Consider the following 14,908-nt stretch of genomic DNA (forward strand, 5'->3'; position numbering starts at 1 on the left):
CGGGTGACGTCATCACGCAAGCGTGCGCGGTGACGTCATCATCCCCGCGGGTCAGTCAGTCAGTCAGCCAGCCGGCAAAACTTTTCTCTCTCTAGAATTTTTATTTTATAAAATCGTAAAAGAGTTCACGATTACACAACTCCCGTCTATGCTTACGGCCACTGTGCCAATTCTAACGAACATCTATTGCAGGATGTTTAATCTGACAGACTTCATCACACCAGTTCATGGTGGGGAGATGGGGATTGCAAATCTGTTGTGTGGGGGCCACCGTGATAGTGATTCAACTAGGAGAGTGAACTTGGAGGAGCATTTGTTGATGCAGGGCCCAGCCCACCCACCCCAGTGCTGGCTCTGCCTTCTATGCATCCAGCAGAGTCCTCGAACGTTTAAGATTTCGAAGGTCGGTTTATTTAAAATAAGTCCAATCCAGTACAGAAATTGTCACTTGTCTGTTTTCCAATGTTCTGATTATCTACAACTCCCCCCCAACCAAAACCTGTAGAGACTAAACCAATCTGAAAATGCATGAACACACTCATAGCGAAGAATCGCGATTTGACGGTGATCGTTTAGGGGTGTATCGATGTATCGGTTCATAATTATTGGTTCCACAACGGCGCACACATCGAATCAAGTGCTATATGCAACCGATGATGTTCCATTCATGTACGTTCTATGTAATGGATTCACGTCACTCGTGCAACTGTTATATTACAGGTTGATCGCCCCCGGCCTTTGGAGTCAAACCATTGCAAGTCTTCTGCGCAATGTCCCAGATGTGCCATGAAAATCGCTTACAGTTGGAAATTGTGAGGGTGTCTTTTGCGAGGTGTCATCGTGGGTGTGTGGCGAGCTGCCTAAAGAGCTGTCGCGATCGCAAGAGCCGCTTCGTCTCTTGCCGGTGCCGCTGCCCATTGGTCTGGAATGCCAAATATTTTCCAGAGTTGGGCCTCACAAGACAAAGGTTTTTCAATCTAGATTAGAAGTTTTCGTGACTGCAGGGATCCATACTCTTTGGTTCTTTCGGTAAAGTCACGTAGGTGGAAGAATAACAGATCACGACGTTTCGATTGCAACACAAGCAATCAACATCAGGTGGGAAAACCACAGCAAGATTTTTTTTGCTGAAGTGGGAGAGAGAGTTGCCGTGGAAAGAGGTTACATAGGTAAGAAAGGGGGAGGAGCAAGGGGGGAGAGGGAGGGGTGGGGGAGTTTCATTTCTTAGGTATAGCCCTGTGAGCCATGAGGCTCTTGACTCGGGTGCAACCGCAACAAACAAAAACATGAACAAATAACATCTTGAAGTGACGTTTCGCAACAGAAACATCCAAGAAAAACCAGTAACAAAAATCTTCCAGAATAAAAAGCACCGTACATCAGCGCTGTGTGCAAAAATCCCAATGTGATGCAAGATGCTCCTGATGTACGTTGAACTTTTTTCGCACCGTACGCGGCCAACCGTGTTAATCGGAGGTGCGCGGGTGGGGGTGGGGGGGCAGCAAACTAAACACAAGAAGCTGCAAGTGCTGTTAGCGAGCGCCGATTGAAGGCCGGTACGGCACACCAAGGAGTGTGTGGCCAGCACCAGGCCCGACCACCTTTGTCTCCCCAGTGGGCGACGTTTACACACCGCACCGGGTACTCATTTGAGGCTGAGTCGACCTAGAGGAGGCCCGGGACCGATTCAGGTCATCGTCATCGGTGTCGGCGGTGAGCGGGAATCGAACTCGGGTCGCCGGGATCGTAGCGCAGCGTCGGGAATCGAACTCGGGTCGCCGGGATTGTAGCGCAGCGTCGGGAATCGAACTCGGGTCGCCGGGATCGTAGCGCAGCGTCGGGAATCGAACTCGGGTCGCCGGGATCGTAGCGCAGCGTCGGGAATCGAACTCGGGTCGCCGGGATCGTAGCGCAGCGTCGGGAATCGAACTCGGGTCGCCGGGATCGTAGCGCAGCGTCGCGCTAACGGTTGCGCTATCGCTCCCGACACGGTCATACGGGAAACCACTCAAATAATAAGATACCCTATTAACGCTAATTGGCTCCTACGTCACCAACACAACAGGAGCTCGAGGCAGAGGGAGCGCACGAAGGGCTGTCATCGGCAAAATTCGATGGAATCACCATTCGAACCGCGCATGCAAATGAATGAATAATAGGGGTGATATTAATATGTCGGGTTAAATAGAAAATGTTTTCCACATCAATGTCAAAAAGTGTTGGCTTTTTTTTTTACAAAATGTTGGTCTGGTAATGATTACTAGTAAAATGGACCACTGAGCAGCGTGGCGAGGTGTGTCACGCGGTGCATGGAGAGGCCCTCATCCAGCAGTGGATTGGCAAATGGGCTGTGCATGTACAACATTAATAAAGTTATCATTAAAGTTAGAATTTCATAAACCAAATCAACTGCCATCAAAATCAATGTTTATAAATACGCATTCAACACTTCCACCATTGCTTATTGCCACAATGTACACACACAAGTGCGTTAGATTGTCCATGCACACTGCACGGCGCGTGATATAACCGAATCGATGTATAAACAGTCTAGATGTGTAAGCGCCGCATCTATAAATAAGACGTACTTTAATATCGCCCCCGTCCGAGTTTTTACGACGTCTGGCCAACGTTGCTTTTTCAACTTTTGTTCTCATGGCCATCTCTTTCTCACATCAATGAGCAAAATACCGCAACTTATATTGTCATCGTCGGATGTTTTAGCTTTCTGTCCAAATAATAACTCTGTGGGCCTCGCCTGGTAAGAAACACAAACTGTTTAGCTTAGTTTAATTCCTTCACTCTACACCATTCATACGTCTGACGGTAGTTGTGGCCCTCTTGATTGTGCTTCACGCAAAACATCAACACGCTTTATTAGCACGTTCTGTTTGGGGCTATCCATCTAGTACGTACGCATGGAGGGGGGAGGCGGGGTTAACCCAAATGCTACGTTTGCGTATGGGGGGTCTACTGACAATGTACGTATAGGAAACGGGGGGGTGGTGGTGGTGAAGCCTCGATAATAATATAATTTGTCTACATTGGCCTTCAAAAGAGTTGGATAGTCCAGCGGTGGACTGCTTGTTTAAACACGTTAATATTATTTATCCTTGATCGTTATTGCGTGGATTAAATATTGGCCGTTCTATAGGATTCGGGGGGGGGGGGGGTGCGTCAGGCGTACGTACGCAGGATGGGGGGGGGGGGGTAAAAAGTCCGCGTGCATACAGGGCGGGGGGAGAGGTCAAGTTTTGACAGATTTTTGCGTACCTACTCAATGGATGGCCCCTTACGTGAAAAATCTAGCTGCGTCGGGTGGTGTCGCGGGTTTAAGGGGCCGTCCATAAATGACGTAACGCACCTAGGGGGGGGGGGGGGTCAGACATTTGTGATAATGTGACGAAGGGGGGGGGGGGGTTGAAAAATGTGACGTCACATAAAAATGCGCAACTTTATATAAATATAGACAACACGTTCTACTTAATTAAATAGACTTTTTAATAAATGTTTTCTCCTACAACATCAGAGTGCAGCGCCACATTAAATACACACTACAATGACAATAGTTTAAAGCGATTTGAAGCATTTTGGGGGGGGGGGCAGAGCTTTGTGACGTCATATTTCAGGGGAGGGTCTGACTTTTTGTGACGCCGTGTGACTAGGGGGGGGGGGGGTCAAAAATCGTCCAAAATCTCGTGACGTCGTTTATGGACGGCCCCTAACGACGCACTTAAATTTACGCGATCTACCCCAAAAAAAATACCTTTATTATGGACGCTTCATTGGTTTGCGCGTAACAGAGCAGTCCAGTTGCTAGCGATGGGGGACCGACCCATTCCAACACCCGCATCCTGAAGGCTTTTACAGATTCTGCGTACGACGTCAAACGCCGGTGGCAGTTTACTCTTCAACGCCTGCACCGAATGCGTTGGCGCGTTCTGCACGTGATCCGCAAGCTTCGCGTGATCATAGGACACCGCCGTGCGCAATCCGTTGGTTGTACAGAAGACGGAGAGTTCGCAAATGAGCGGCCGAAGCTTTTTCTTTGCACACACGGAGGGTGGAGAGTAGGCGAGGGGGGATGGGGGTCTGCGTGAGAGCCAGACCAGAGCACACGACAGACAAGCCCCGAGCCGCTTCGTTGCTCGTGACTTCCGCTTAGCATTAAACGTTTCCATAACGTTTATTTAGCATCGACTTTTTTGCCCTTTCTGCGTTTTTTTATGTTACCACCCCCACCACCGCAGCCGCCTTTACAAACAAGGTCACGCTGCAGATTGTGCACATTTACACAATCCAAGGGTGATAATCCTCGAGCAGCAAAAAAAAAGCCACGTGGGAGTTCATCAATGCGCGTGTAAACGGACACGCGCAATAATGATGTAGGGTTGGGTCGAAAAAAATTGCTACGAAGATCGGAAGATTTTTTTTAGGTTTGTTTGTCTGTTTGTTGAGTGGAGACCAAATGAGGAGGGGAGATTGAAGACTAGATTTGAAGCTTTCGTGACTGCAAGGATTCATACTTTTTGTTTTTTTTGGTAAAGTCACGTAGGTAAAAAATTTCATAAAATAAATGAAAACTAAATTAAATCACGACGCACTTAAGCGGTTGTGCTTTCGCTACGCTGTCCCCGCCTGAAGAAGGACGCTTGTGTTGCGCCCGAAACGTCGTGATTTAATTTAGTTGTATTCATTTATTTAATTGAATGTTTTACCTACGTGACTTTACCGAAAAAACCGAAGAGTAAGATTGAAGACATCTGTGCTTGCACGCTCAGGTCAAGTCGTGAGGCAGTGCAGCTGCCGTGCACTGCTCTTTAAAGCAGATGATATAAGGTCAAAGTCAAAACGCTGGCACATCTGGTACATTGCGCAGAAGACTTGCAATGCTTTGACTCCAAATGCAGCGGGCGAACAACCTGTAATTGGTTGCGTGAGCTGAAACATACGAAACAAACATGCGTGCGAAAATGTATTTCAACCCAGCAAAAAATATATATTTACAAAATTTAAGTTTAGTTTTCTCTCAAATGAAAATAAAGGGAGCGAGAGAAGCGCGTAGCGGACGGGCGCGTACAAGGGGCACAGATTCACAGATTGCAACGTCGTCATCAAAAATAATGATGCTAATAAACTCGGTTTTCGACAGCGCAATGCGCACAATGCATCGAGGCGCTTAACATGAAGCTTCTGTCACGGATAAAGCGCGTTGTAAAAACAGGTGAGGTTTAAGATGCGATTTTTAAAAAATGTAACAGACTCAGAGACTCCCTAACTCACCGAGGAGGAAGGGAATTCTACAATCGCTGAGCAGCAAAAAGCTCCGTCTCTCACAAAGCATCAAAGCCTGGTCTCCAGAATAATGAGTAGTGGAACAGAATCAGCAGATCTACGTTATCGTAGAGAAACATACAACGTACGCGGATCTGTGATATCAGAATCAGAATATGTATTTATACTGGGGAAATCCGGTGATCTATAAAGCTCTTTTTCACAGATGCCCATTAGTTTTCACAGATGAACAGTTAGTTTAGATCTTACGTTTTCGTGACTGCAATGTTTCATACTCTTTGGTTCTTTCGGTAAAGTCACGTAGGTATAAAATAAAAAAATTAATACATTTTTTTTAAATAAAAAATTATAAATGTTTTAATGTTTTTATTTTATTTTTCTTTTAAATTAAATTTTTTTATAAAAATGTTTATTTTATTTTATACCTACGTGACTTCACCGAAAGAACCAAACAGATGAACAGTTGATATGTAGGAGTCCACTAATTCAGGGCCTTAAACGTGAGAAGAAAAAATAATTGAAAGTCGTTTCCTAAAGTCGATTCCGGAGCGAGGTAACGACCCCTGTGATCTCTCATCAAGTTCGGTTTCGAGAGGTTGTCCTGCTGCAGCTCCGTGTGAACGCAAGCCCGGTGATTAAGTTTGAGGTGGGGGGGGGTGCAGGCCCTGTCAGCCCTAGCCACCCGCCAAACCAAGGAGGTTAAACAGCGGATGGGGGCGGTAGTGGGCGGAATGGTTTGTTGCTGTAGATTATTTTGTGAATGGCAGCTTCAGAATAACTGGGTTGCAATGCGTGTCATCTAACACATGCCAGGATCGGAAACTATTTAGGTCATAGAATTGCGGGGGTAAAGGCGGCAATACGATGCAAGCACCAAAATAGGGCATGGATTTGGTAAAAAAAAAATTCAAGTCACCAGCCTTAGAAGACTTAAGATGTGACATTTTTAGTTTTGTAGCAGTAAGCGGTCATGCTGGCTGGATTTGTCAAGACAATCTAATGACATTGATATTTTGAAACTTGCGAAAAGAACATGACCAATGTCGATTTTGTAATTGAAGCCAAATCCTTTGGTCATTAATCACCCAAACGTCTGTTCAATTATCTTGATCATATCACGATTATAAAACATTTATTTTGTACAAAGCGCGTTTGTATATTTTGTATATTTCATAACATTTGCATACACAGCTATTTTGTGAACAGGGGCATGCACACATGTTAATAAAACTAAACATTGCATCCGTGTGTAATATTCTGCATCAGGAATAAAAAAGTAATCAGTACGGGCACCAAACAACCGCAACTCTTGCAAAATCAGACTCATCCGGGGTCTCTTACGTTCTCAACCGGTTAAACCAAATTAAACTTGAAACTTTAAAACGGGCCCAAAAGCCACAAACAGCAAGTAGCCAGTAACAAACACGACTGCCAAGGTGATTCCATCGCAACTATCAGACAAACTCCGGTCATCCCCGCAGCAGTTTTTGGCGAACAATCGAACAAAGACGGTGGCCACCGCATCGCGCGGGCATCAGATGTGCTTTTGCGGACTTCTGGAACGCTCCTCCTTCCGACATCAGGGAGCCACTGAATCTTGACTGAAAACTCAATTCTTCAGAACTGTCTTCTTGGTTCTTTCGGTAAAGTCACGTAGAAGGGAAATAATAAAATAATAAAAATAAAACAATAAAATTCTCACGACGTTTCGGCCACAACACAATGGCACGCTGTCTTTCCGACAGCTCTGTTTCTTCACCTGAGGACGGCTGCTTGTGTTGTGGCCGAAACGTCGTGAGAATTTTTATTTTATTATGTTTTATGTTTATTATTTTATTATTTCCCTTCTACGTGACTTTACCGAAAGAACCAAGAAGACGAATCCCTGCAGTCACGAAAGCTTTAAATCTTTAGAACTGCTTTTTGTGTTTAGTTTGTTGTCTCTCCCCCGCACCTCCTATTAGCATGGTTGGCTAGTACTGTGCAAAAGAAATTCAACATATATACATGTTTCTTATAATATAAACAAAAACACATTATTGAGCAATTTTAGTTTCCGCGACCTCTCTTACAAAAGTGAATATGTAAAAAAAAAAATCTCCATTAGAAAATATATTAATCTACATATTGGTAGCTCAAGTTTCTATCAAATCGATTCGGCTCGCTGACTGCGGTGGCTTGAACACTGCATTCAGAAGTGACACGTGTAAAAAAAAAGAGACAAGTGGTTTATATACACAAGGCATGTCGCGATACATCAATCAATTGTTGAAAATCCATTTCAATATTCAAGCTGATGCACGAACTGTGCGTGTGAGAGTCAATGGTTCTACGTCGTACGAAACGGGTTCACACTGGCTCGCACAGTCACTGGAGGTGCTACATTCACCACCAATGTAACCAAAACACTTTCAGCAGGGTGCTCCAAATGTCAGGACGCAGGGTTATATTTATTTTAACAAATGACTGACGGTTAATTCATGTTTCAACAAATGTTTAAACTGAATTCCATGAATATGAATGCATGCGTTTTCTTTGGAAATTCACGCGAGACTTTTTTTTTTACATTCATAAATTATCTTTTGTTTTCTCAATTCCTTCACAGTTCTCGGTCCAGATTTTTTAATGACGGGTTTGAGGTGGCCCCACAGGAAGAAGAAAAATAAATACTAATAATTATAATAGAAATAATATTAGCTTAAAGAATAAACAATAAAAATGTTTTAATGCCAGTGTCAAAATAAAAGAAAGAACCCGATGTCTCCTGACAAGTGGGCCATCTGGTATAATGCGATTCTTGAACAGAATCGTGGCAAATTATTAAATCACGGCAAAGCAAATTGTTATGTTAAATAAGCAACGCTCCGCATAATGTGTATGTGCGAACACAAGCCATGTCTGACAAGGCATTCGCAGAGAGCCTACAGGGAATGGGAATCCACTTTTATCAATCGATGACCCCCGTATAGTGGTCAGATCTCCCGTATCGCCTGATCAATGCCCCACCTGCACATTAAGACAACGTCACAACGACGGTGTTAAGGCAATGCAGAGACAATGATGACAAGGATGGGAGCGAGGTTGGAAGCGCTTTCGTAAAAACACGAACTTAATAATGCAAAGGAACGTACAATGTGCCCAAAGGAGAATGCTACTTAATCAGCTGTGTGCGTGTCACCTGCTGTGACGCACAAGTCAGACACATGGAGGCTGACGAAGAAAAATGGGATGTAAGCTGAAAAGTGGGCAAAGGATCGTGGAGAGTCGTGTGCTTGCTCGGACTTACGATGAGAGTTAGGAAGGGGAACAGGCGGATGGGAGAATGCACGCAAGGCGGGGACATTGTATTGACTGTTGAGACAATTAAGTTGGCTTTGGCAGGACACATCGCAGATAGGATGACGAGATTGACCACAGAGTGGCAGCCAATGGGGTTTAACGTCGGCGCAGAGAAGGAGCAGTCAAATGAGTGTGTGTGTGTGTGCAGCAGCTAGATAGAATCTCAAGAGCCGCGAGAGACGGGGATGGCTTGGGGAGGCCTCCATCCAGCAGTGGATCGATCGTGGCCGAGAATTATGATAATACCATGTTGCCTGGCCTGCAGGGTAGTTGTGCAGCGACACGAAAGTCATTTTCGTCCTGTGTGGTGATTAAGTGGTCTCGTCCGGAAACGCGTTCCATAAACAGTTCACTCGGGGTCTTTATGTTTAAACTATACCAAGCGAAGCTCTGGCAACGATGCGTCGAGCTCGAAGAGCTGGGGAAGTCACGGCCCGTCAGACAGCCGACATCAGAGCCGGGACGATCTTGCCACTTATGAGGTCTTCCATGCCTCTTCGCAGCTGCAAAAGAGGAAGGAAATTCGGGGAAAGAAAATGACACTCAGCAGACGCGCTCCCCGTTACGGCTCGTGACCCGTTGCCTCGGCGGACATTTGAGCAGTGTTCGTGCGCTGTGTTCTCTCCGGCACGATAGAATCGATCGGCTAGCTGAAAAAAGCAGGCGGGAGGCCACTGGCAATGAAGTCTGTCTTCTCAAGGGAGAACTAATCAGCGGCTTTCGACTGACCATCGAGCAAAGACGGCCACTGCATCGCGTGCTCCGGACCAATTGAAATGGGAATTGGTTGAGATGAGACGTGATTAATGTAGGCGGCTACGAGGTGCTGTGGGATTTAAATGCCCTCTACGAATGTAAATCGTTCAATCTGTGTCAATAATGTGACTGTACACGTGGACTTTATATGGTCACATCATCGCGTGCGTTCAGATGCGCTTCCGAGGCCGTCTGGACGCTCTTCCTCACGATATTAGGAAGCCACTGGAGCGATGCACTTTTACATTTACATTGAAAACGAACTTCTTTGGAAGTGATTTTGTGTTTAGTTTGTTGTCTTTCCCCCCATCCACCCACCCCCGATTAGCACTATTGGCTAAGTACGGTGCAAAATAAGTTCAACTTATATACATACATGCAATAAAAAATAAAAAAATTCTCAATCAATACTAAGCAGTATTAAAAAAGACCATACACTAACGATACACATTCATAGTTAGCAATGCAGCAGTATGCAATGCAGAAATTTTATAACATTTTCCACAGTTCTGTATCACAAGGGTGCGTAATCCTAAAATGAAATAGGGTTACTAAGTGGTTGGCACAGTGCGTTGTTAGACCCAGCCACGACCCGAGCTCGATTTCTGTCAATGGTTAACATCGGTGGCGAGTGATATCAGAAACCATCCTCTGCCCTCCGTCCTGCCTTTACCAACACACACCGGAGCAGCGTGGTGAAGTATGGTTAGAAAAAAAAAGTTTGACTCGCACGGCATGAAGAGGCCTGCATTCATGTGTGTAGATTCAGAACGGCTCGGAGGTTTTTGTTGTTGTTGTTGTTGTCGTCGCGATCCCTTTTGCGAAAACCCAGAGCGCAAAATGCATCTAAAATCGAGTGCACATTTATTTTTTCCGCCAGAAAGTCCCCTTTAAGTAATTACCGATGGGTCTCAATGGGTTCACCAGTAAGTTAGTGACGCAGATGACAGAGTGGGGTGTTTGATGCCACTGAGTGAAATAACGACTGAAGGTTCCTGTTATCTTGTTAAGGACATCGGCTGATGTGAAACCTCCCGCACATCGCTGACATGGAATATTTCTGTTCAAGAGAATTGCTGAGTCAGATTCTCTTTTGAACTCTTTGTGACTTATCTGGACATTATGCAGTGCGGTCGGTCTGTAGTAATACAGTACTTAAGCTGGATGAATGCGAGTGTGTGTGTCTACGCACAGAGTGGCAGTGTAGCAGTTCGCGTGCCGTGCTACGAACCCCGAGTTAAATTCCCGCTCAAGAACCAATGACGATTATCTGAATCGATCCTGGGCTTCCCCTAGGTCGACTTAGCCTCAAATGAGTACCTAGTGCATCGTGTAAAAACATCGCCACTCGGAAGACAAAGGCGGCCGGGCGTGGTCCTGGCCACCCACCCCATCGTGTTCCGTGTCGGCCTTCATAGCTGCTCGCTAACGGCACTTGCCCCACCAGCATGATACGGCTATACAGGGGATCTTTGTCTTTGTGCACACAGAGCGGAGTGGCGATGGTTAACACACAAGAAGTCCAAATCATGTCCTATCCTTCGTTCTTTGGAGGCCTGCAGCCTCTCCCCCTCGTGTGTCTAACCGAACCATCCTCCGAGTTCAATCTCCTGTTGCGGCAGTATTGACCAATGCTTCATTAAATCCCCTCTCCGCCTCCTCTCTGTCCACCCGCAGGGTACGCACATGGGTAGACCACCGTTACTTGATCGGCGAAAGACGTCTGGTCCACGCTGAGCAGACGTCTTGAAAGACGTCTGGTTAGCGTGGAAGAGTAGGCCAAAATTCCCACGAGAGCTCCCTCTAGCGGAGGCCCTTCCGCCAGCAGTGGCGTGAGCTAGCAATTCCTGGGTTGCTCCTTTACCATTTTACCTGTTATGCCTTGAGTGTAAATGTAGAAAGACAAACCTAATATCTGGCACGCGAAATGCTGTTTGTTGGTGACAGGGTATGATTTCTAGCTTTGCCTTCATCTGACACGTGCGTGTGCGCGCTGTTTGATTACTGTTCCAGGCAAATATTTAGAAGGGCATCCGTGGCAATGGGTGATCTATTGCCATTGTCCATGCAGCAAATGGCTCAGCAGCAATTGGTGTAGGGACTATGGACTAGATCACTGTATGTATGTTGAACTTCTTTCGCACCGCATGTAGCCAACCGTGCTCATCGGAGGTACGGGGAAGAACAACAAACTAAACACAAAAAGCAGTTCTTCAGAAATTAGTTTTTTTCAGTCTCGATGTAAACGTCCACAGCTCCAGTGGCTTCCTAATATCGAGAAGGAAGAGCGTTCCAGATAGCCGCGGAAGTGCATATGAAAGTGCGTGATGCAGTGGCCGTCTACGTTCAATGGCTAGCCAAAAGCCGCTGTGGGGCAGATTTGACAAAGTCGGGGGGGGGGGGGGAGATTTAAGAAACTTGCACCTTCGTTTCAACTGCCGCGCCGTGAGATAGAATCGAACCGGTGCCCTCTGGATTGCAAGTCCAGCGTGCTGACCATTACACTGTGGCAGCATTCTCACTTAATCTCCATTACATCAGCCTCTCCTCTCTCACTGCCCTCTCTCTCCAGACATTTTACAGCGTTGCCAGACAGACACATGATTTAGCAGTCGGTCTGGCACTGGGCAGCAGCAGCAGCAAGCCCGTGCCATTGCAATGCTCAGCTGAACAGAAACGTAACATTTTCCTTTCAAATTCTAACCAAAAAAACTTTCAAGAAGAAGGGGTGGCTGGGTGGCCCAGAGCTCGGAGCATAAGAAGCCTGGGTTCAAATCCAGGAAAAGGCCTGTAATTGAATCTGGATGCTGTAGTATATTTAGTGGGATGATCTCTCCCTGGTCACCAATGACTGCATAACGATACAAAGAAGTGTAATTAAATTTGTTTTTGCAGAAAAAAATAGTTTCTATACTAAATTAAAAATGAAACAAATATTTCAAGAGTTGTCACTCCATGAACATGACGCTTTGTGGCAGGGCGGGTGGGGAAGTGCTGCCCTCTACTGTGAGGAACAGAGGTCCCCGGAAGGAATCACAGCGGTAGCTCTGCAAGATCTGCTTCCAACGGACGTTCTACACCTTGAAGGGTTGCACTGCCGTATGAGAGATCCGAAAGGACACTTCGTCCCATGGCACCGAGAGACCGCAAGAGAATTTGAATAAGCGATCGGTCACCCACAAAGGTGAGCGTGGTGGTAGGTTGGGTGAGGGTGGTGGTAGGCTGGGTGAACATAGTGTTAGATTGGGTGAGCGTGGTGCTAGGTGGGGTGAGGGTAGTGCTCGGCTGGGTGGGGGTAGTGCCAGGTTGGGTGAGGGTAGTGCCAGGTTGGCTGAGCGTGACTCTACGCCGGGTGAGCGTGGCGCCCACCTCTGCAAGTGTGACAGCCCCGACGAGCCGCCCGGCCGACGTGACGTAGATGAACTGCAGCCCGAGCAGCTCAAACAGCTTGTGAGCCTGCGAGGAGATCACAGCATGGGGGGGGGGGAGGGGCTCAATCTCTGGCGTCCGTGTGCTGGTGCCACGTTGCCACCGCTGGCTCGGTGCTCGGTGCGCCGACTGGGCTAGTCCCACGGCAATCGACCCGGAATGTCACAGGGTCAATGCACGTAATGTATTTTGAACTTAAATTTCGATTTAAAGCTTTCGTGACTGCAGGGATTCATCTTCTTGGTTCTTTCGGTAAAGTCACGTAGAATGGAAATAATAAAATAATAAAAATAAAACATTATAAAATAATTCTCACGACGTTTCGGCCACAACGCAAGCAGCCGTCCTCAGGTGAAGAACAGGTCTGTCGATAAGACAGAGTCATTCAGACTCTGTCTTATCAGAATTATTTAATGTTTTATTTGTATTATTTTATTATTTCCGTTTTTACGTGACTTTACCGAAAGAACCAAGAAGATACTTTGAACTTCTTTCGCACCGTACGTAGCCAATCATGCTCATCGGAGGTGCGGGAGGAAGGAAAACAAACCAAACACAAAAAGCAGCTTTCAAGAAGCGAGTTTGTCAATGGAGATGATTTCAAAGTGCATTGCTCCAGTGGCTTCCTAATATCGGAAGGAAGAGCGTTCCAGACGGCCGCGGAAGCGCATCTGAAAGCGCGCTTTGGGTGCGAGACGTTCGCTCCGTGATGCCGCTCGCTTAGTTTGACTTTCCAGCCACGTTTGTGGTTCGGAAATATACGGCCAAAATTTAAACGAGTAAATGATAGTCCTGAGCTCACCCACCCTTCGGTGCTATCCACTCCCTGATTCTGTTCAAGTTCAGGCTCAAACCATTCTATGTTTCCTCTGCCTATGATCAACTGCCTCTTTCTCTCTGTAAAATAAACACTCCCATTGTTTATGTGCAGCGTCTTGAGATGCAGTCACATTTAGGCGCTGTATAAATCCACGTCAATCGCATCTGTAAATGACGAGAGAGATGCAAAAAAAACCCCGATCGTAATAGAATCATCGTGCAGGCTGCAAGACCATACGTTTCAAGCAAGACACGAAAATTAGTAATAAGCACACAATGATGTCCTCAAGAAGTGCATTGTGGTAAATACACATCGTATCTTAATGTGTGTAACACATTTATTTTTTGTTCCTGGGTAGTAAGTGTCATTTTCCAATTGCTTATGCCTCAAAAGTACAGACAATGGCTATTATTCCCCACAAACTTTGCTTTTAAATGATAAAACGTGGTGTGCATTTGTGTCATTCCTTCGCGCAAAGTCCTGGTCACAAAAGCAAAGTTTGTGGGGAATAACAGCCATTTTCTTCACTTTTGAGGCCTAAGCAATTAAAAAATAACACTCACTACCCAGGAACAAGAATCGTGTCACATCGTGTTATCAGTGTGGTCAAATTGGGTGACACGTGGTGCTGGTCACACCACCGTCAGTGTACCGTCCTGGTTTAGCTCGGCAGCAATCTTGTATATGTGTACCTGCTGGATGCGATTGTTCCAACAGCAGTGAATGATTAAAAGTGCTCATTGTTTCCGAATGTAGATATAAAGAAGAAGTCTCTGGGAAATGGTTGGGGTTGGGTCTTGAGGAGTTGCAGTTGATATAAATCATTGTGTGTGTGTCGTGTATCATTTGCAAGTAGTGAAATGTTTTTCATAATAAAGATTTTTTGGGTTAGATCGTGTAAGGATGAACGTGACCTAACCCTCCACCACCCGACATAGCAAGTAAGGTTTGTCGCGTAAACAACTGTCGAATTTGAGTAATTGTTAATGTTGTGGATTTACTCTCCAACACACCGGTGGGCTGAAGTAGTAACTAATTGTAGTTTTTTTTTTATATTCTTGGTTCTTTCGGTAAAAGTCACATAGAAGGGAAATAATGAAATAATATTAATATAAAACAATACAAATTCTCACGACGTTTCGACTGCTGTGGATTTCACACCTGATGATGATTGCTTGTGTTGCAGTCGAAACGTCGTGAGAATTTGTATTGTTTTATATTTTTATTATTTTATTATTTCCCTTCTACGTGACTTTACCGAAAGAACCA

General features: G+C 45.7%; 1 protein-coding gene across 2 annotated transcripts in view; it reads right to left on the bottom strand.

Annotated features, from left to right (window-relative positions):
* Positions 1–6,044: 6,044 nt before the first annotated feature.
* LOC144728355 (chloride channel protein ClC-Kb-like) overlaps positions 6,045–14,908 on the bottom strand; it is a 45,955-nt gene continuing 37,091 nt past the window's right edge. The window contains exons 18-20 of one of the 2 annotated variants that reach the window (XR_013587510.1): positions 12,760–12,846; positions 9,014–9,137; positions 6,045–7,480 (exon numbers count right to left, since the gene is read on the bottom strand). Coding sequence is in view for 1 of the 2 variants with exons in the window: in XM_078607733.1 (XP_078463859.1) it covers positions 9,072–9,137; positions 12,760–12,846 (153 nt within the window). In the remaining variant the exon portion in view is untranslated. Of the gene's footprint in view, positions 9,138–12,759; positions 12,847–14,908 lie in introns of both variants that reach the window. The other variant, XM_078607733.1, reaches the window with a different exon arrangement.

This window comes from Lampetra planeri, chromosome 28 (genome assembly GCF_965212315.1).
Source record: "Lampetra planeri chromosome 28, kcLamPlan1.2.h2, whole genome shotgun sequence".
Classification (NCBI taxonomy): Eukaryota; Metazoa; Chordata; class Hyperoartia; order Petromyzontiformes; family Petromyzontidae; genus Lampetra; species Lampetra planeri.